General features: G+C 40.1%; 1 protein-coding gene across 2 annotated transcripts; it reads left to right on the forward strand.

Moving 5' to 3' along the window:
* The first annotated feature begins 3,955 nt into the window (after positions 1-3,955).
* On the forward strand, positions 3,956-21,426 carry fmn1 (formin 1). 2 transcript variants are annotated; one of them, XM_081718200.1, is made up of 17 exons: positions 3,956-7,102; positions 7,546-7,651; positions 10,559-10,620; positions 10,763-11,454; positions 12,424-12,562; positions 13,317-13,404; positions 14,950-15,011; positions 15,529-15,617; positions 15,810-15,939; positions 16,118-16,264; positions 16,377-16,436; positions 16,514-16,634; positions 18,710-18,802; positions 19,791-19,842; positions 20,044-20,193; positions 20,584-20,665; positions 21,193-21,426. In XM_081718200.1, exons 1-17 carry the CDS (start codon positions 4,673-4,675, stop codon positions 21,235-21,237), a joined length of 4,548 nt encoding a protein of 1,515 aa, XP_081574326.1. In that variant the 5' UTR covers positions 3,956-4,672; the 3' UTR covers positions 21,238-21,426. The 2 variants fall into 2 exon arrangements, with proteins under 2 accessions (XP_081574326.1, XP_081574325.1); XM_081718199.1 differs by having other exon boundaries at positions 3,957-7,102; positions 12,421-12,562.
* The last annotated feature ends 31 nt before the right edge of the window (positions 21,427-21,457 follow it).

A 21,457-nucleotide genomic window follows, 5' to 3' on the forward strand; every position in this document is an offset into this window, starting at 1 on the left:
CAGTAGCTGCCTGGTACTCTACACATATGCAAGCACTAATTATTATTATTATTATTATTATTATTAGTTGCATTTATATAGCGCCTTTCGCAAACTCAAGGACGCTTTACAAATATCACTTTTTTTTTTTTACACACACACACCTGATGAGAAGCGGCAGCCAATTTTGCACACCGTGTACTCTCAGTCAGAAACCACAGCCCCCTGGGGGACTGCATCGGGTGCAGGGAAAGGGGAGGAGGTTAAGACCAGGACAGGGTACCAACCATCACTGGACATACACACACACATACACACAGGACAATTTAGAATATCCAGTCAACCTGGACTGTGGGAGGAAACCAGAGACCCCAGAGGAAACCCACGCAGACGTGGGTAGAACATGGAAACTCCACCCAGACAGGAACTTGAACTCAATAGTGAATAGCCAGTGAAACAGCTCTAACTTTACCCATTTATTATAAGTTTGTCAAGGCTCTTGGAGCATCTATAGAAACTGCATTGAAAAGTAAATGTTTCTAAGCAATATACACAACTTAAAAATTTTTGATTTTGGCAGGGCATACACACTGCAATAGATCTGTATGGGTTTTGGTGTTGTGAGGCACTTGATGTTTGTCTGGCTGTTATAAGGCAAAGTCTGTATTAATTAATAAGCAGTTTATTTTTAGGTGCATGCACCTCTGTAATACAGCCCATATCACATCTTAATACAGTATTAGCATATAGTGTAAATGAGCTTCAGGTTCCAGTTCTCATGAATGAGCAGAGTCCCCTTTGTGGCTGAGTGCAGCTATTGTTTTGTGGTTGTAGCCAGGGGGAGTATAGATTTGCATCACCTGGATGTGTAGCACAAGTGAATTGAAACTGGCCCTTCTGTTCAGAGCCAGAGTTTCCCACACTACAACAGCATGATTGATTTAGCCCTACAGGATCAACCCAGATGATCCCAGTGCTCCTAAATCTTCAATCTTTTAGAAAACTGTGTGTGTGTGTCATTATGGCATTGGCATCTGACTGAAGTCTGTGAAATTAAGCTAATGTTAAACAGAAATCATATAAACAGCATTATTTTAACATCCATTATCTTGATAAATAAGCCATAAGGCACTTAGGATATAGCTTACTCTTTCAATATCTGCTTTTACCATATGGTCCAGTGCCTTTGCATTCCCAGTAAAAGGGTCAATGCATGTATCAGTGCCATGAGCCAGAGAAGCAGCATAGAGTAACAAAGCAAAGAATTTCCACTAAACAATGATGGAATTACCACCTATTTCAGAATTTAATCTGACAGCAATTAGGATCAGAAGGCACATATATTGCACTAACAGGTCAGATCCATCCATAGGTACACGGAATGTAAAGTAACATCTGGCAATACAAAGCATAAAAGCAAGAATTGTGCTTCAGATATTTATTTATGAGATGAGTTTCCATAGTCAAGTAGCCTCATAACCACACATGGATTGGTATAAAGCACACTTCATATTCTGGCAGTCTGGTAGATGAACCTGGCTTTAGTGGTTGCCAGGAGAATGCTATCTACCTGAAAGCATAGTGTCAACAGTAAAGTTTGGTGAAGGAGGGATAATTGTCTAGGTCTGGTTTTCAGAGTTTGGGCTAGGTTTATTAGGATAATGTTAATTCTACAGCATACATAAGACATTTTAGACAGCTATATGCTTCAAACGTTGTGGCAATAATTTAGGGAAGGCCTGATCTTATTCCAGCATGACTCCCCCTGTGCACAAAATGAGGTCCATAAAGACATGGTTTGATGAGATTGGTGTTGAGGAACTTCAGTGTCCTGCACAGAGGTCTGATCTCAACTCCATTTAACACCTTTGGGATGAATTGGAACTTCAACTGTGAGACAGGCCTTCTTATTCAATACTATGATGTACGTTATAGTCTATATGACATATAGTTATAGTCTATATAAAAGTTTAAACAATGACCGGTACTCATTTTCCAACAATCAACAAAAATGCAAGCAATTATTTTTCAGTGTTTTTGTAAGCATTATTCAGTGTTGGAGAGATTTTTCTTTCTCCTTTAGTCAGAACAGTGGAACAAAATTTTTTGTTACACCTAGTACTAGAGAAGCCCTCTCTTCCTGCAGCTTCACTGTAGTGTGGTGCTTGTGTTTGTGTATTGATTGCCCCCTGATCTGTGTGCTGTCTGAGGTGACTGGGACTCAGGCACACCACTTTCATCTGAGGCCCCTCCCCCCCCTCAGCTGTTTAATACATTACGAGTTTATTGATCCAAGAAGGTTGAGAGCATGCTACTGGGACTGACCCACCTGAACATTCCATTTTGGTTGTCTGGTTTGATTTAGTGGGCTGCCTCATATTTTGCAGTGCAGAGATAAGGTTCCCAAAGCGGAGGTTTCTGCAATTAACAAGATATCCTTTTTGTGACATGCAGACAGCATAGCCATGTGATATATGATGATCTTATTTAAAGCTGCCGAGACTACGAGTTGCACTACCTCTTAAAATCCATTGAGAGGCGCACTTGGAATTCCTATAATGTTCAAGTAGAATAAACTTAAATTATGTACAAGACAAAACTGCTATGGAATGTATGATCAGCTGTGGTCCTACCATAACATTTATCTGCATTTTCTGATTTATTTTACAAATAGGTGTTATTACACTATATGTGTTCAGAACATGCTTGGTCAGATTCAAAACAACTATAACAGTGTCTGCTACTAAGAATCTTATGAGAAACCTTTGGAATTAAATATATATTTTCCCCTTTAAATTAAAAAAAAAAAACTTTCATGGGTCTCTCAAATGAGCTAATTACAGTTCAAACCCAGTAAATATGACTTAGGGTGTCTCTACAGGTGAGGACACTTGGGCATTGGATCAGGATGAGCGTATGTCACACAGCAAGTCTGTGGTCCATTCCTCCATGCACCACATGGAGACTTCCTCAGGATCAGCCCAGCTAAGGATGAGGTCATCACTGACCCACTTACCTACCCTCAGCTGGTGTTCATTGTGAGAGCTTTTAGCTGTGCAGTGGTATGGAGTAGAAAGTGTATGACTTCAATATTTTTGGGGTATTCATACCACTACCTGATACTTTAGTGCTCTGATCTGCATTCAAAGGAGATGTATCCAATTCTTACATAAGTTATGAATTTATATTCAAGTTTAAGTTGTAGAGATGTAAAGATGGCTTGTTTTCATTGTAAACAAATTTTGCATTCATCATATCTCACAATTCCTGTCTACTGTTAAATCCTTATTAAATCTTCTGTATCCTGTAACCTGAACATTGTGTAAATGTGAAATGCTATTAAGATATCTGTTTTGAACTGCTACTCAACTGTCACATTTTTCTTGATGGATTTAAGATTTTTATCCATTAAGCTGGTGCATTACACATGTAAGTCATGCTTACACTACTGGCTTTACACTCCAGTTCTGTCACTCTCTGCTATGTGCTAAGCACTCACATTATTTTTCACTTGACTACAAAATCAAGTCACGGTACTTTGAATAGAGCAATAATAGTTTTCTCTTTCCAAGAACATTAAAAGTTATTTTCAGTCTCTAGTCTCAGGGATATGCACAGGAGTCCCTCTACTCTCATTAATATGGGGAATGCCACAGACTGATTGACAGTGGCCTTTCTGGGTGGTAGGAAGGCTTGAGACAGACAGTTTGATTTGCTCTGTGCAAAGATGAGGAGATCTATCGCCATGGTAGTGTAGGGCCTGGCAAATAGACTTAAAAAAAAAGAGTGGCTCTGGCTGGTGTGACCCATGCATATGTGTGTGTGTGTGTGTGTGTGTGTGTGTGTGTGTGTGTGTGTGTGTGTGTGTGTGTGTGTGTGTGTGTATGTGTGTGTGTGCGCGCTCACGCATGTGTTCGTGTGTGTGTGTGCGTGTTTGGGTGTATGTGTATCTTTCTGTCTCTTAAGGAACTCAAACATTTTAGCACCTGACAGATGACTGAAGGTGGAGCACTTACTGCAGAAAAGGAAGTATGTGTGTTCATTAGGGAGTGCATCTTGATATGTGGTGGTTCCTGACATGACTTACGGATTAAAAGGAAAAAGGACCTAAGTTACTGATTCTGCTGATACTACTTGAACCCAAATCTGGAAATAAGAGAAGCTCAAGAGAAGAAAAAGAATAAAGTAAAATAAAATCACCTCAGCTGCAGAATGATTTAACTTTCAACTCCAATTAAAGTATCTTGGATGCTTTTTCATGCATACAACTCCTTCAGGCTGTGACAGACTCAGGAGGAACAGAAGTCCATTTTTGTGTGGTCCAAGTAACATGATTTTCCTGGACTTGTGTTTCTGGAAACTTCGGTGAAGTCAGGACATTGCAGCGACTACAAACACACTAGAAAAGGATGCGGAACAGTTCTGGTGAACCATTACACTTACAAAAAAACAAAGTTTAACAAGAGAATGCAACAAATTCATTGCGATTAATGACATTTGTTTAACAAAAGAAGCCAAAAGGCAAGGTTTTCTAGCTTGAATCAACATGCTGAATAGATTAAATCACTTTAATGCTGCAAAATTGAAAACGTGTGTCAGTGTTTACTAGTAAATAGTTTCCTTGCTTTTTTCATAGTGGAATATTTAAGTATGTATAAGAAATAAAAAAATACTTTCAATCACAGTAGAAAAAATGGAAAGTGATCCTGCTACTTCATTTTCTAAAAAAAATACCAAGCTTTTCTCTCATAAAGAAAAAACAGAATGTGAGATTCTAACTGAAAACACACCAGTTCTTGCATTTTTTCGTTCTCTATCTGTGAAAGGCACTGCATTTGCGAACACCAACATTCAAAAATCAAAAACTGGCAAATATAGTGATCCGATTGCTGAAAAAGATCTTACAGCAAGAGATGTTTTGAGTCCAACTACAAAATCCGTCTCCACCACCAAAAACGGGTCATCTGAGACAGAGACAGAGGATGGATTAACAAAAACAGGTGAATTTAAGGACTGGGTCAACACCGAGAGCAGTTTGGGTCAAAGATCACTTCTGGAACAATTGAGTAATGATGTTAAGACTGAGGATAGCATTAGCATGGACCAAGAGGAATTCAAATATCTTGAAACAGCATCCCATACAGAAAAGGAACTGTCAGACATGCCAAAAGCAAATTCCTGCCAAGACTCATCATGGGTTTGCCAGGCTGACCGGGGCATGGCAGATGGTCACGCTGACTTGTTGTCCAGAGCACTTAGCCAGGAGTCAACCGATGGTAGTCGGAGTTACATAGTGCCAGCAGAGAGAAGCAGCAGTGTGGATATCTCTGATGTCATTAAAGCAGATATGGTCAAAGAGAGAGCTCATGCAGTATTAGCAGACAAAGCTGAGGTTATGGTCAATGGTAATGACAAGGATATGACCAGCAATAAAAATATGTTCAATATTATAGACTGCCAGGAGAGCTTTGTGAGCAACAGGATCCTGGGGATGTCAACACAGCTTGTCAATGAAGCAATTTCCTCCATTGGCCAAGATGAGAGCAAACTTCAAGAAAAAACAAATGAACTTAAACATACAGACAACAAAACCCTGCATGCATTGTGTACTCACAAAACTAAGGATCGATACACAAAGTGTGAACTTAAAATGATCTCTGAAGACATAAACAGTCCAGTCTCTACAGATAGCAGTAAGGAGTTTTTCAGAAAGAATGATGTTGTGTGTACCACTGGAAGTAATCTGGTTATATCTAATGGAAATGCCAAGTATTCAATCACAGGGGCATCTGAAATTCTTAATAATTCCATTCTATTCACTAGCAAGCCTGTTCAAAACCCATTAGTAGACACTACCTATCACCTGGAAGGACAAGCCCTACACGTAACTAATACAAACTCAATGCCTCCAAGCTCACCAACATTCTCTAGGACTGTGGTGATCACTCTTAGACGTGTTGAGGCTCTCAGTGACCACTCAGAGGGAGACAAAATTCAACCAGAGTTAGTACAAAATCACAGGCTAGAGATGTGTAATGAAGGTGGTACACAATCGGACAAGGATTCCAGTTCTGTGGAGGGTCACTTGCCTATCATGTCACAGGACTCTGAGTTCCCCCCTAACCTTTATAATATGAGAGCATCTACAGAGCTCTCAGCTAGTTTACCAAATAAAACTGTGATTGAAGGAGCGAACAGTCCAACTGAGCTGTGCACAATCTCCAAAGGCACCTATGACCAGCTATTATTAAAATTAGAACCAACAGCACCAGGCAGTCAAAATCCAACACAAGAGGAGAAAAAGATGAAAAATGATACGCAAGGTGCTGCTGAGCTAGAAGTGAAGAAGAAATATGGACTAGATGGAGAAGGAACAGTAGAAGATGAGAAGCAGAGCTTAACACAAGAGAGAGAAAATGATACCCACGAAGACAAAGCCATGGAAGAGGAAGGACGAGAGAAAATAATACAAGGAGATGCCAACTCTGCTCCTGGAAAACCCCAGAATTCCCCTAACACTGGAAGTGGTTCTTGCCATGGTCCAGGGTTTTCCTCTAGTCAGTCCACCTTCTTCCGTGGCCCAGTGCTAGAAAAAACTCTTCAAATACCCTCTATCTTTAGTGGACTGAAAGGATTGAAGAAAGAAGTGGGTGAACAGCAGACAGAAGCAACAACCCTTGAACAACCTATTGGTCCTGATCTGAAGAGAGGGAAGTCTGTTAAACGTAAACTTTTTGCTGAGCAGCACTCCAAAAAAGAAGTGAAGGGGAGCTTCCTTGAGCAGCTCTCCTTGCTCCTGAGCTTTGATGCCAGCAGAACAGAACAGAGGAGAGGACAGACAACTACAGTGGGACCTCCACATTCTCCCAGCAGCCATGGTCCGGGCTCAAATGAGCTTGAGATAGATGAAGCTGTAGAGAACCTTGATGTTGCTTCATCAGATGATAAGAGTAAATCCCCAAATGCAGAGACAGCTCTAGATGCCTTCAAGGCATTCTTTACCCCCAAAACATATAAGAGAGACACGGCGGATCGTATTGATTTGAAGATGCTCAACAAAGAGGCCATTCGTGCTATCTTTGACAGAGGCCCTAAGTCTCCAGACACCGAAAACGTCTCCAAAGTATGCAATTAACAACATGTTTTGTAATGCACTTGTTTGTTAGAAGATTTTAAAAATCAGCAGTTTGCAAAATCTATAAGGGAGTAACAGAATCAAAGTCTTTTTCAGAAAGGTTTCAAGCCTAGCATGCTTTTAAACAGCCTTTTAACACTATAGCATATTCATTATGAGAAGCTTAGACATTTTATAGGATTCCATGTTCTCATAAACAAATATTACATGAAGTACATGAAGGCTTATTTGGGAACTATAATTAATACAGTTCTTTTCCAGATACTTCCAGATGCTTATCAAACTTGCTATTTGGTGTAATGGAAAGAATTATAAAACTATTTCTAGACAAAAATATATTTACTAACTAGCATTTGTACAGTATATATCAACTACTTGAAATATATTGTTATATTAATGCATACAGTGTCATGGTTTATCTTTTTTTACAGTCACCTGAAAGTGAGGAAAGAACTCCGGGGCGGCTGCAGGCCATCTGGCCCCCGCCAAAGCCCAAAGACGAGGAGGAAAAGATCGGGTTAAAATACACCGAGGCTGGTAAGAGCATACACGCATGCAGGAAGGCAAAAGCAAATATTTGCCCAGAGTCAGATGTTTGCCCTCTATCTGATGGTACAGTGCTCACCAAACAGATGCAAATGTTCCTCCACCCCAATAAGTCTTCTGCAGGATAAAAAAAAAATGACTTTGTAGTTTCATGACATTGATTTCTTTATGCTGAAAAGTCTCATGTGATTCTAAATTTAATCTGGTTTTATCAGCTCCAAAATATGCAATTTGTATTAAGAATCCAGGTAAACTGAATTATATACACTTTATTCTGATACTCAATTCATACAGTGTTGTTACTGATATTCTTTGTATACTCATGTAGCCTGATGTAGGCCCAGAGGGTGTGGAAACTACCGACACACCTTAGCACACACTCAGAGAATAGCCATATCTCAAATATGCTTATGCCACCCATCAATTCACCAAGGCGAAGAATGTGACTCACATTTCACTCATCATCAGGTTTGAACGCATATATTGCTGTACTGCCATCTTGTGGAAGATAGTAGCATTCATTTTGAGTAACCATACACACAAATAGATGTTCTAAGTCATAATAGTGAAGACATTTGAAGTGTAGTTTAACAAACAACACACATTTTACATTACCATATATTAATTAAAGGTTTTACTTAAATAATTAAGGCCTTTAAAGAAAAAGCTGTGAACATTTAAGTAAATGACTTTGTGACGTAGTGATCACGAGCCGAATACATTCGCTGGGAAGAGTGAGATTTATTAGTGGCAAATGCAAAATCAGAGTCCAAAAACAACAGTCCAAGGTCATAGAGCCAACACGGAGACTATGTTAATACATATCATACAAAAAACATATGGAAGCAGGTGTAACTAATGAAACAGTGAAAACCAAAACAAGGACCAGAACAGGAACGGAGACAATGAAACAATGATGTGGTACAGGGAAACCATGGAGACAGGAAGTTAGGAAGGGTCCAATCGTGACAGACAGCAGACTAATGTTCCAGGTAGTTCAGATATGGCTATGACCTGCACTGCTTAAAAGATAGTTACCTATTGCATTATATGCAATTGATACAATATGGCCACTTAGAGAAAATATCTTTTAAAAAGTTAATTGAACTAATTAGACAAGAAGTGGTTACAAATGATTTCTGAAAGTTTGGCCTCTATTAGCAAGCACTGCACTTGACATTATCTGTGTTCATGAATCTAGCATAACAAAACCACTGAATGAGAGTGATATTCAGTGGGAGATTTCCACAAAGAAAGCTACTGATCTTCAAAAAAGAATTAGTTACTGATCATCAAATTAATGATCACATAGATGTTCTACCACACTATTAGGGTAATTTTATGTTGACAGATGAGACAGAAGTTATTGGTAACTTCTTGGTAATTGTATGCAGCATTATATTTGGAGATAATTCATGTAAAACATCATGCAAAACATCATCCCCCATCAAACGTGGGGCTGCTTTACTGCCTCAGAGCCTGGGTGCTTGCAATCACTGATACTTGTGAAATAGCAAAACTTTTAAAGGGCCCATTCCCTACATTTTCTTTTATTTTATATTTTTCTTGATGTTCAGTTAGAGTGATTGTGTGGTTTTATGATCCAGAAACATAATTAATTAATTATTAATTAGTTATAATTAATCAGTTAATTAGTATAATTAATTTTTATACCACAATTTTCCAATGTCTATTTATCCCTTAGAATTAAATATGCTGTTTCTGTAACTGCACCTATAAGATAAATGAACATGGTTTGGATTGGTTGCCGTGCATTGTGCCTCATTCCAAAAGCAGTCAGAGCTAAAAAACATGTAATAACTGCAATATAAGTGGGCAGTGCAATATAAGAAACAGTGATTTCAAAATGGGCTGTTTTTGTATCTTAGATTACACATATGGGCTATATTTATTATGTTATAATATTCATAATATTTAAATAAAGTGATGGAAATTCAATTGTCCTGATAGGGGACAATTTAAGAACGGACCTATGTTTCCACTCATTTGAGAGCCCAACGATTGCATATCTGGATGTGGGTGTTCCCTAATCCAGAAGTAAAAGTATATCATATAAACCACATGGCAGAAGATGCTTTCCTTTTGTAAATTTTGCTTCTTTCTCTAACCATCCATAATCAACTTTTTTGGCTTCTTCAGGACCTTAGATGGTCCTTTTCTGTTGTTTTTGCTGTAGCGCTTATGGGGGGTTTTTTTGTCAGGGTGATTACCTGTGATCTAAAAACTCAAAAGAGGCTCAGCTATGCAAGATAACAATTATTCAAATCACTGGAGTAAATCACCGACAGACTGGTACAAAAATTCTGTATTTTGGAATTTTCACATCTCAAAAAGTCCTGACCTCGTCTTAATTCAAATGCTGTGGCATGATGGCATAATCTCTAAAGGTTTTGTAACCAAATATGATAAAACATCCCCTAAATGTATTACAAGACTTAGTAGCAGCTACAAAATGTGTTTAGCTGTTAAATAAAGTTATTAAAATAAAGAAGGTAACACAAATTACTAAAATCTTTAAGGCTTCATGTATTTTTCTATGAATAACTTGAAAAGTCCAAATATTTATCATTATGACTTAAATGTTGATGAGACATTTTTAGGTGCCGTTCTTGGAGAAATAGTGGTCATTTCAAAGGTTTCACAACTATATGTTTATGCTTTAGTGCTCCTGTTTATTTTCTCTAGTGATTGAGGGATCAGAATGACCACAATAGGTAACAATCATATTGCTGCTTCACAGTCTTTTTTGCCTTTTGTAGCCATTTCTTCCTAATGCTACAAACAACAATAACAACCATAACAAAGGTTTAGCACTACTTTTGATTCAGTAGTGCATGCATAAACTGTAGCTGATAAATTCATTGTTTGTCCATGTAGAGCACCAGTCAGCTCTTCTGCAACTGAAAAGAGAGTGCAAAGAAGAGCTGGAAACATTGGAGGCAAGTCACTCCTAACACAGACTTAAATTATATAAAGATGCAAAGCTGTGCTTTTCAGTCACTTTATAACTACACATATGTAACCATTTATCAAAGGATTTACCAAAATATGTCCCTTTCTCCCTGCTTTTATGCCGTACAGGCCGACTATAAGCTCCAGCTCTTCCGCTTGAGAGAGGAGAACGCAGAGTCTGTGGCCCGACTGCAAGCAGCTGTGGCAGATCTGAAAGACAAGGCCACGCGTTCCCATGGTGACCTTCATGATGTGGCCGTATCCACGGAGGATACCCTCATGCCTCGTACCTTTCGCAATGTGTGCATCCAGACGGACCGAGATACCTTCATCAAGCCTGTGGCAGAGGCGGAGCTGAGTACCAGCCTGTCCCCCCAGCCGTGTGCGCCTAAAAAACTCGATCTCACTTCAATTCATCTCAGCCTTTCTGGAACGCAAGAGCCAGCTTCCAAGCAAGGGCAGCTTCCTCCTCCACCCTTACCACCACCCTTGCCTGTTCAGTCTGATAGTATCATAGCCCCACCTCCTCCACCATCATTGCCTGACCCTTGTGATGGCAATGTTTTTTCAAACCTCGATCAGCCATTGGATGGGCAGGCGCTACTGAAACAAGGCAATGGCCCACCCCCTCCTCCACCACCTCCACCTACAGGCGAATGTGGTCTTCCTCCTCCACCACCATTCCTGGGCTCTGCCCCGCCCCCTCCTGGAACTGAGGAGTGGCCACAGCGCAAACCCAGAGTGGAGCCTGTTTGTCCAATGAAGCCACTCCATTGGACCCGGATACAGATTCAAAACAACACTTGGTACCCTGACAACAGGTAGTACTCTGACATCATACAAGACACTGTTCTTTGACAGCATGACAGAAGTTAATTGGAAAAATGTTGATGCTGATAAATGCATACCAGTGAACGTTTAGTACCTTGTTAGTCTTTATAATGAAAAACCTTCATAGGGCAGTTACGAAAAAGTTATTGAGAGTTTGTTTCTCTGTTAGATCCTGTTTGGCCACATTGATTTAATCACACAAATTAAAAAAATGTTCAAGGCTTCACACATTTAATAAATATTTCCATTGCACTACAAAAAAAAATTAGACTGCACAAAAAACTGCACAAAAAACCTTAGATCCCCGTAAAGTTCACTGATCACTCACCTGATGAAAATGCAGATTTGTAGGCGAAAACATGAATCTACAAGCCTGCATGGGCCTCAGGGGAGGGCTAAAGTCAACCGCTGTAGACTAAGGTCTGACTGAGGGACCATCCGTAGGCTGAGTGGGGCCCTGTGGGGCCTATAGTGGTGGTGTGGATTTCTGTGGGATCCTGTACTCCAGACATCCCTCTGTTGTTGCACTGTTATTCGACTCCTCATGAAAGCCTTGGGTCCTCAGTGCACATCCAGCTGGCCAAAGCAGTATCCAGCCGAGCCTAGCCTTGTTGACTTCAGCTGGCTCACTAATTGTTTTCTTGGGAGTGAGGGTTTAGTAAAGCCGGAGGACTCATACTGACCCCCATTGATTTTATGTGCATCGTTACACAGAAATGGCAACACGGTATGTTTTCTTTTAGTTTGTGCATTTACTTGTATTAGTTGATCTTTCCATACGATGCCTGCCATGTGTCTTTGAAGTGTGAAAACTGAATCTTGTTAGGTTCATGCAATGAGTGGAGAAAAGCTCTTCTATCCAGTATTAATTTTAAATCTAGGAAGGGAGGTGGCTTGTACTCACTGAGGCTGAATGGTGTCTGGATGTCTGTCTTCTTCTCTCCTCTGTCTGCTAGAAGTGACATGCTGTGGAACTCACTGAAGGAGCCACCAATAATAAACAGCAACGAGTTTGCCGAGCTGTTTGCTAAAATGGCTACACCCACCAGAAGGAAACCCCTCTCTGAGGCCTATGAGAAAAAGGTCAAACCTAAGAAGGTATCAAATCTTTCTAATCATAACAATAACAGCAATGATTAGTTTGCAGTTGAACACAAGATAAATGACCACTTTAATTTACCACTTTGATATTATAGCATTTTTTGAAACCATAGTTACTGAGTCAGTTTTTGTCTAATAAGCATTTGTACTTGCTTAAGTGGTTCTAGGTTCTTTTAAAAACCACTTAATGTACATGTAAATTAAACATTCCTGTCATCACTGCTTCAGCTTATTGTGAAGCCAAGTTTCCCTAAATAACCTTTTCACAGTGGTGAGACCCATTTACTAGACCCATTTGGTCCAATTTTTCTGACTACTCTCTTGTTGTTGAATGTCTGATTTTAATAGCTAAATTACTAGCTCCATTCCAGTTCAGGCAGGGCAAATCATTTAAGTGAAGGCCATTTTATGCCTAATAACAGGATGCCATAAGTGCTTCCACTGTTGTTCTTGAAATTGACATATGTAATTATGAGAATAAAAGGAACTGGATGAAAACTCACAGATTCTCTCCAACATATCTAAGGTTATGAAACGTAATCATGTTACTGTTACACTTGGCCAAACATTGAATTTTCCAGAGAGTTCTGTTGTTAGTCGCTATGTACCCCTGCTTACCAAAAACAAGGAATTTTATCCCTTTTTTAATAAAAGCCCTTTTGATAAATGAACTGTGTTCATGGTACTTTTATAATGTCTGTTTTACGATGCTTTTTGTTGTTGCTGTTTTGTAACCTTTCCTTGCTTTCAGATCATTAAGTTGCTGGATGGCAAACGCTCTCAAGCAGTGGGCATCTTGATCTCCAGCCTCCACCTGGAGATGAAGGACATACAGCGTGGTAAGGGGCCTCCAACACACAGCCAAATGCACGAGGCAGAGGCTCCACTGTTCTGCTTTCACACTATTATGCTGCACAACCACAAAAGATTACTTCTGTCTTTGCTAACGGCAAACTGAGATATCTGAGGCAGGGATTTGTCTTTATGCTGACGTCCAAACAAAAGGCGAATGTACACGTTGATTTCAGACAGCTAAGTGTCTTCCAGTAGGAAATGTATCAGTGTGTTTTTGATGGCCTTTCTTTCTACTCAGATGAATTTCTTGCCTAGCTAGCCAAGGCCTTGTCTGGATTTTCCTTGTATTAATTCCTAAATTAGCCCCAGAAGTCTGATTCCAAAGCCAAATGCAGAATTTTGCCTGAAATGAAGACCTCTCATTTGTTCTTTCTTAGAGCATCTTTTATCTTTAATTCTTTTGAAGTCATTTTCAGTCGGGATCAATAAAGTGTTTTCTTACCGATAATTATCACTTGTCCCATTCAATTTATTTTTTACCATTTTAACATTTTGTTATTTTACTCCTGTCAACTTCTTACACTAAACCATAGTACTAGTGTGGAAGAACAGGGATACTCCTGCTTCCTCTGAGATGGGTGCACGTTTTGCACGCATATTTTTTCAGCCCGTTAGTTTTACTGGATTTTTTTTTTTTTTTTTTTTTTTTTGCAGGATAGCTCACAGAACTCAAACAAAAGGAAAACTAGAGCCAGCCATTTTTTTAAAAAAACCTGCCATTTATTGAGTCATTTACAGCAATAACACATTTCATACTAAGTTACAGCAAAAATCTGTAACTTACTGAGAAACAAATAAGTCTCCAAAATACCAGGGAAGCCAAACGCATGTTATCGTACAGGTGCTAATAGCCAAAAACAGTACTGCCCTCTTCAGTAGTGTCAAGGCATGGCAGTTTTCCTCACCTTCTTCACAAACCTGTCATGTTAAGAGGCTCCAGACTCTGACAGGCCCTTTGCGCTGAAAATTACAGTATGTGTAAGAAGCAACAAAAATGATTCGGAGGAGTTCTCACCCGTTACCTTACAGAACATAGTCACACGTTTACCAGCCTGTCCTACAAAAACTGGAATGTTCCACATTGCAAATGCCAGGGAAACCTCTGTGTGCCTTCGGACTCCCCACATTCACATCCACCTTTTAAAGGTTTTAGTCCAATAAAGACAAATCCCAAACATGGGAGCACTCTCATGAATCATGAATTCCGATTAAACAAGATTCATCAAAATCTACTGTCCGCGGAATTCCTTTCGCCCACATGCTGCTTTCCTCTTTCATCTCTCTTTTCCTTGCGTGACCTCTTTTCTCTTCTTTCCCTTGCTGCATGTTTCACACTCCCTTCAGACCATTTCAGTTGAGACTGCCCCCTAGCTGTGCATGCATGTGCTAACAGCCAAAGGTGTCATTAAACAGTGTAAAGTTCCAACAGGGGCTTCTGTTCAGTTTTTTGTTGTGGAAGGCTTGCTGTGCCATTGAAACCATTCAGTTTACAAATCTACAAACTAATACACATACTTCTATACCCTCAGCTGTTTTAATGCTTGACAACTCTGTGGTTGACGTGGATGCTATTGAAGCCCTGTATGAAAATGTGAGCATTGCTTGTGCTATTTCCCTTTTTATCAGTGCATTATGTATGTGCACCTATGTGTATATTACACAGGTTATTATTACACAAGTTATTGAAGATACTGTTTATTAATGACTCTTATTAATTATTTTGCGTGTGTGTATATATAAGAAAGGAAAATTGATAAATGGACACAATAGTTAACCCCAGCTCTCCTCCAGCAGTCAAAGTGGCAGTAAGTAAGTGGCTTTAGAGTCAGTCTGTAGTGTCAGTCTGTAGTGTCAGTCTGTAGTGTTAGTGCACAGTCAAATATGAAATGATGGCAGTATCATAACAGAGTAGTAGACTAGTGTATTACTGTCTTGAAAATCTAAAAAAAACAAAAAACAAAACAACAACCTCCAAAAAGCACAAATTCCGTCTCCATAGTAAATTGTTCTGTCTTATAGTTGTGTAAATGGATTTGCTTTGAGCATATTTTTGAAGTTCAGTGTTCACTTTGTGAACTGGGTGTTTCTTGCTTGTCTATGGCCTTCAGAGAGCCCAGCCTGAAGAACTGGCGAGAATAAGGAAACACTATGAAACTTCAGATGGAGAGCATGTCAAACTTTTGGACAAGCCTGAACAGTGAGATACTAACCAGATCAGTCAAATAGTGTCTCTTCCCTTAAAACACAAATGGCAGGTCACTGATTGTGGAAAAAAAGTGATAATTTCTAAACATTCAGTAGATTTCTCTGAGTATTACCCATCATACATTAGCCAGTGGACTTCACTAGTTGGGTGTCACAGATGAAATCTAATACCCTGTTCTGCCAGATTCCTGTATGAGCTCTCTCAGCTTCCTGAATTCTCACTGAGAGCACGCTGTATCATTCTCCAGTCAACATTCCCTGAGACCATTGCTTCTGTCCAGCGCAAAACCGAGATAGTTGTTCATGTGTGCCAGGTACAAAGACACTTACAAAGATTATCAAATGTTTGTTGTTTAAAAAGCTTGAGAAATCTTTTTTTTTTCAGTAATGCATGCTTATTGTACATTCTCCTATAGCCCCAAAAAACTCACATTTGCATCCATAGGAAGCAGTAGTGATAGCCATTAACAGTCGTTTGTTAATCTGTGACAGGTCCTGTTGCAAAGGGACAGTGTGAAGGAGATCCTGGGTCTGGTGCTTGCCCTGGGGAACTACATGAATGGGGGGAGCAGGACCCGAGGCCAGGCGGATGGCTTCGGCCTGGAGATTCTCCCCAAACTCAAAGATGTTAAGAGCAGGGTAAGCTTCTCCAGGAGCATGGTCCTTCTAGACACACTGATCAGTATATTTTAATACACACCAGTCCTTCCAATCTCAATTATTAGCAGGTTTTTTTTAATATTCTCTACAGGACAATCGCATAAGTTTGGTGGATTATGTGGTCACGTACTATGTACACAACATTGATCAGGTATGTTGCCCTCATGAAACATTTTTTTACATGACCAACCTTTCATTGTTCCAAGCTAACCTTTCAACTTCTTTCAGAACTCTGGTACTGAAAGTTGTGTCTTCCCATTGCCTGAGCCACAAGATGTCTTCCTGGCTGCCCAAGTTAGATTTGAGGACCTCTTTAAGGAACTCCGAAAGTTGGGGAAGGACCTAGCAGGTGAGAGCAATAATGTCACCAACAAAGCTCAGCATGCAGTGGTACAATTCCCACAATTCTGTGGTATCGCCCTGAGGTCCATCAGGCACTATACCAAAGATGTTTAGGCAAGCCTGCTTGTATGCCTGTAATCAATCAGCTTCCATCCTGTTATTGTGTGGCTTTTCAGTTGTGTTTTGGGGTTTGAATCCTCTGATGGCTGACTATAACTCTGTCAGTGTCTCACAGTGGACCACTTAGCCAGACTGAGTTACCACCGCCTGGCTTTACTTTAATCGGGGCGGATTGAAAGGCATCTTATTGCAACAAGTTTGGTTTTCTGCCACTGCCCACAGCCATTACAGAACCATGTTAGGACTGCAGTATAAGCTTTGATGTTTGCTCAAATGCCAGGAACTGTATTTCATACTTTTATTTTCTTTCTATTTTTCCTATCCACTTCTTAGTGTTTGCAATACATTTTGCAAATACATGCTGTGTGAAGTGGGTCCACAGGACATCATCCATCACTGTCACAGCAAGAGCTTGCTATCTCACTGTGTGTCTGTGTGTGTTTGCATGTGGGTGTGTTTGTGTGGGTGTGTGTGTGTGTGTGTGAGCGAGCATGCACATCTATGATCACGCGCACATGTTAGACGAAGCGGAGTCTGCGTGATTTTGCTGTGGCGCCTTTTAGATATGTCTTAACCCTGCCCATCAGATGCCTGCGCTCTTGTAGGATTCCAGGGCTTTGTTGCACATGGAGCTGGAGAGAGCTGCAGGCTTGCAGCACGACTGCTCTTATGTAATCTGAGGGACGAGCGGCTTATCGGCCACTGGCAGTCCTCTGTATCTGCGCACATGCACTGGGGGTCTCCTGTTACACTGTATCTGCTCCAGTTCAGTGTGGCCCCGCAGATGTGTGTCAGAGATTCTTTTCTTTACCTCTCAACAAGCCATCCTTATCGGGCGACTGAGAGACTGCCAAATCTGGCCCATCATACTCTCCCCTTTGTCCCACTGTTTGAACCTCCCTTATGACTGGCATGCACCATGTCCTTTTTTCTTTTGTCTTGGTTTGTTTTTGGGGGGGGTTGTTGTTGTTTTGTTATGTTTTTTGTTTGTTTTTTATTCTTGTTATTTTGTTTTTTTCTTTATGCAATGGTTAGTTTGTTTTTGTTTGAGAACATAGTTTATGCTCCCTGTGGGTATGTTCAAGGTGACCATGTTTGTCTCTTATATTACTGCGGCACAGGCATCTGCTGAGATATTTAAATGAGTCACTCTGGGAATGTCCCTGTTATCCTGTGTGCAGCAAATTTTCAAAAGGCTGCAAAAAGGCTGCTGTGGATGAAATTCTTTGTGTTTACATGTCTCTCTGTGTGTCAGTGGCCAGACGAACTGTTACGCAGAACCGGAGATGACATCTGAACATAGCAATGATTGGGGATAAACTGCAGTTTTGGAGACACTTTCTCATCACTCAAACAAGCATTTTACATGTGTTGTTTATGTGGTGGAAGAGAACCAATTTCTAAGAAGACACCACAGCCAGCTTTCTCCTGTACAAACGTCTGGGTGTGTGGGGAGGGGTTCAGTATAGCCAGTCGCCTCCACAGTTTACACAAATGCTGAATGAAAACAGCGGTGTGTGTAATCTTATCAGTGGGAGATGCGGATGGAGTGTATCCAGCAGTCTATCCAGCAGGCTCCCATCACGTCTATTATGACTGGGGCAGGAGACTGGCCCCTCTGATCCTTGGATTGGACAGAGGGCTAAGGGGGAATAAACGGCGCAGCCTGGTGCCACCAGGCGGAGTGGCGGCTATCTGTGGTCTCCATCAGAGGTGCCTCTAAACATCCTTTATCCAAGGAGAAAGGCAGGCGATAACCTCTGACTCCACCACAGGTGGAGCTCCAGGCCCTGCCTCTTTGCCAAGGCCTAGAAAACTTGAGAAGAGCTAACCAGAAAAGGTCATCCACAAACCTGAGCAGGAATCATGAAATCACTGCAAATGTAAAGTGGAAAATAAGAATGTATAAAGACAAGGTGATACAGTTATCAATATCTTTTTGGGGTGGGTTGATTTTCCCAGTTTGTGAAAAAGATGTCAAAACCGTGTGCTCCAAGTCATCTGAAGAATACGTTCATCCCTTCAAGGAGAAAATGGAGGCTTTTATCTCTGATGGTGAGCTACACATCAGAACACAAGGCACACCTTAATATCACAACAAATGAGGCTAAACCACTGTAGGGAGTGTCTTGACATTTAGTTTTCTGGATTTAATAGCTCCATCTTGGTCATCCCATTTTAAATGTCTGAAAACATTTTAAATGTGAAGCCTGCTGGGTTTAGTAGCTCCCATGGAGAGTTTTACAGGGTGGTTGAAGGAAAGAAGTTCAGATGTGTGTCTAGATATGATATGGAATTGTTTTGTTTTGCTGCTTGTCAAGCAAGGCGAACATACTGATGTGCACATTTTCATTTAAAGTAAGCTCACAAGACTCACTACAAAGCAAGCTACAGGAATTAACTCTGATGTACTACATCCTTTTGTTCTGATGTACTACTTAGTTTTATTACTTGTATTTATAATACATTGCATTACAGGATGACATGACGAAATACATTTCTCCCTGAAATGCTTACCCTCTCATGTTCCTCCTACCATAATTACTCTGTTGTCTCTACCACATAGTAAAGATGTGCACATTCTGTTGCCATGGGGAATATCTGTGATTGGCCCTTTTGGGGACCTGATAAGTGTCTGAGGTCTTCCTTACCTGAAAAAGATAGCTGGCGGTCAGGTTCAGAAGGCAGACAGAGAGATAGGGATCAGAGAAGCTTTGGCAACAAGGAGACTTTTTAGTGAGTCAAGACTGCATTTTGCATCAGCACTGTTCTTAACATGTTCTTTAAAAATGCACCCTAGAAATACAGCAGTACATAATATGACTGAGCAAACAGAGTGATTAGACATTGCATTGTCAGGTGAAACGTGTGAAATGAATAGAACAAAATCATGTTCCTGCTGTCAGCAGAATTTTCTGGGGTTTCAAGCAAAGACTAATTCTATAAACACAGTTAAATAAATTAATTTATTCTATGGGTTAATTTCTAAAGAAGCTTAAAATGTGGGCAAAATCTCAGCGTGAAAATACATTTCATTTTGCAGCTCAAAAACAACAAATAGCAATTGAACATCATCTAATATTGGCACAGAAAAGGTATGACACTCTTTTTCTTCTTTGATGATGTTGTTCTAGCAAAAACAAGCTAGCAATGTGTCAAGAAGCACTTGATCCTTGTAAATATTTGCAAAATAAACCACTGTTATAATAAAAGTTAAAGCCTGCGTGTTGTGGCCTGTAATGTGAGAAGCAGCCATTCCCTTTCCTACAACCCTACTTTCTGACTCTTCTCCTCAGCTTCCATGACCTGGTGAAATACTTTGGGCTAAAGCCACGTTCCGGGGAGCAGGATGTCCTGCCTGGCTATGCTTTTATGCTCTGGTTTGAGTTCTGCAATGACTTCAAGACCAGATGGAAGCGGGAGAACAAGGCTATTTCCAAAGAGAGGTGAACAAGTAACATTTTCCCACGGTTGAGTAAGGCCACACTTGCCATAGTTAAAAAAGGAGGACTCCACTCTGGTCCTGAAGATGAACACCCTGTAGAGTTTATTTTCAACACCTGTTTCTAACATTCAGAATTTACCAAGGCCTTTGATTAACTGGATCAACTGTGTCAGATTAGGGTTAAAATTGAGCTCTGCAGGGCAAAAGATATCAAGGACCATATCTGGCCCTGCTGTCTTAATCTTAATTCCTATTCATATTCTCTAATGTAATCTATTTTTTTTAATCCTGTTTTAGGCTTACCAGCAATCTAATTGATTTTTAATGCCATAACCAGAGCCTAAGATATGACAACACTAAAATGTGGACTCTGATCTCTTTTCAACTCCAGACTGAAGCAAGCCCAGCAGTCAGTGCACAACATCACAGCAGAGAAGAAAGTGCAGACCAGGAGGATTCATGCAAATGGTTTGGTCAGTGTCTATTTAACCCTGTTATGATTAGATTGCAAGTAGATGATGGATATAAAGAAATGAACAACAATAATAAAGATATACAACCTAATAATTCCCTGTAAAAATCCATATTTAATGCATTTAATAGTAAACCTATCAAATATACTGATGTTGCAGTGCAATGGTAAGCCTACTGCTAATGTTCATGTTTGAGTGCCGGCTGTGTGTTGTCGATATCAATAATCTCAAGATTGCATTTACATTATAAGGGGATGCAAGGTATCTATCTCCTATTTTATAACCAGTGAATTTTCATTGCAAAGTGCTAATCATTATCTTCATAGCGCTATGACAAGGTGCTGACCTTCTGTAGAAGTATATGCATTTGCCCTCCCAAATTAGTGATTAGTGAGTAACATTAGTCAGAGAAGTAACATGGATTATCATATTGCAACACAATCAAGTAATTTATAAATGATGTGTTAAAGATGTCAATTAGTGAAATTAACACATACCAGTAAAATGAGTTTTCTTTCTTTTCACAGAAGGAAAGACTGCGTCTGAAACAAGCAAGTCTAGCCACCCCCTAAGACTCCGCCAGCAATTCATACTGCTACAAGGTGCACTTTACATAGTATACAAAAAGGACCTGGGACTGATACAGGCATTTTCCTGAGTATAACTTTGAATGGTAATATGCATTTAGCCCCAATCATTTAAATGTTATTCAACAGGAAAGCTTCAGATCAGATCCTGAAGCCATGCAGCACTACACAGTTTAGCGATCCCCTGCTCTAGGCCCGGCCTACA

Source organism: Electrophorus electricus, chromosome 7, assembly GCF_041902795.1.
Source record: "Electrophorus electricus isolate QZ-2024a chromosome 7, ASM4190279v1, whole genome shotgun sequence".
Taxonomy (NCBI): Eukaryota; Metazoa; Chordata; class Actinopteri; order Gymnotiformes; family Gymnotidae; genus Electrophorus; species Electrophorus electricus.

Coding starts and splice junctions, on each gene's coding strand:
- fmn1 (XM_081718199.1), top strand. CDS start 4,673: ATGGAAAGTGATCCTGCTACTTCATTTTCTAAAAAAAATACCAAGCTT. Junction 16,265..16,376: donor TCAAAGATGTTAAGAGCAGG/GTAAGCTTCTCC, acceptor TATTCTCTACAG/GACAATCGCATAAGTTTGGT. Junction 20,666..21,192: donor GGATTCATGCAAATGGTTTG/GTCAGTGTCTAT, acceptor TTCTTTTCACAG/AAGGAAAGACTGCGTCTGAA.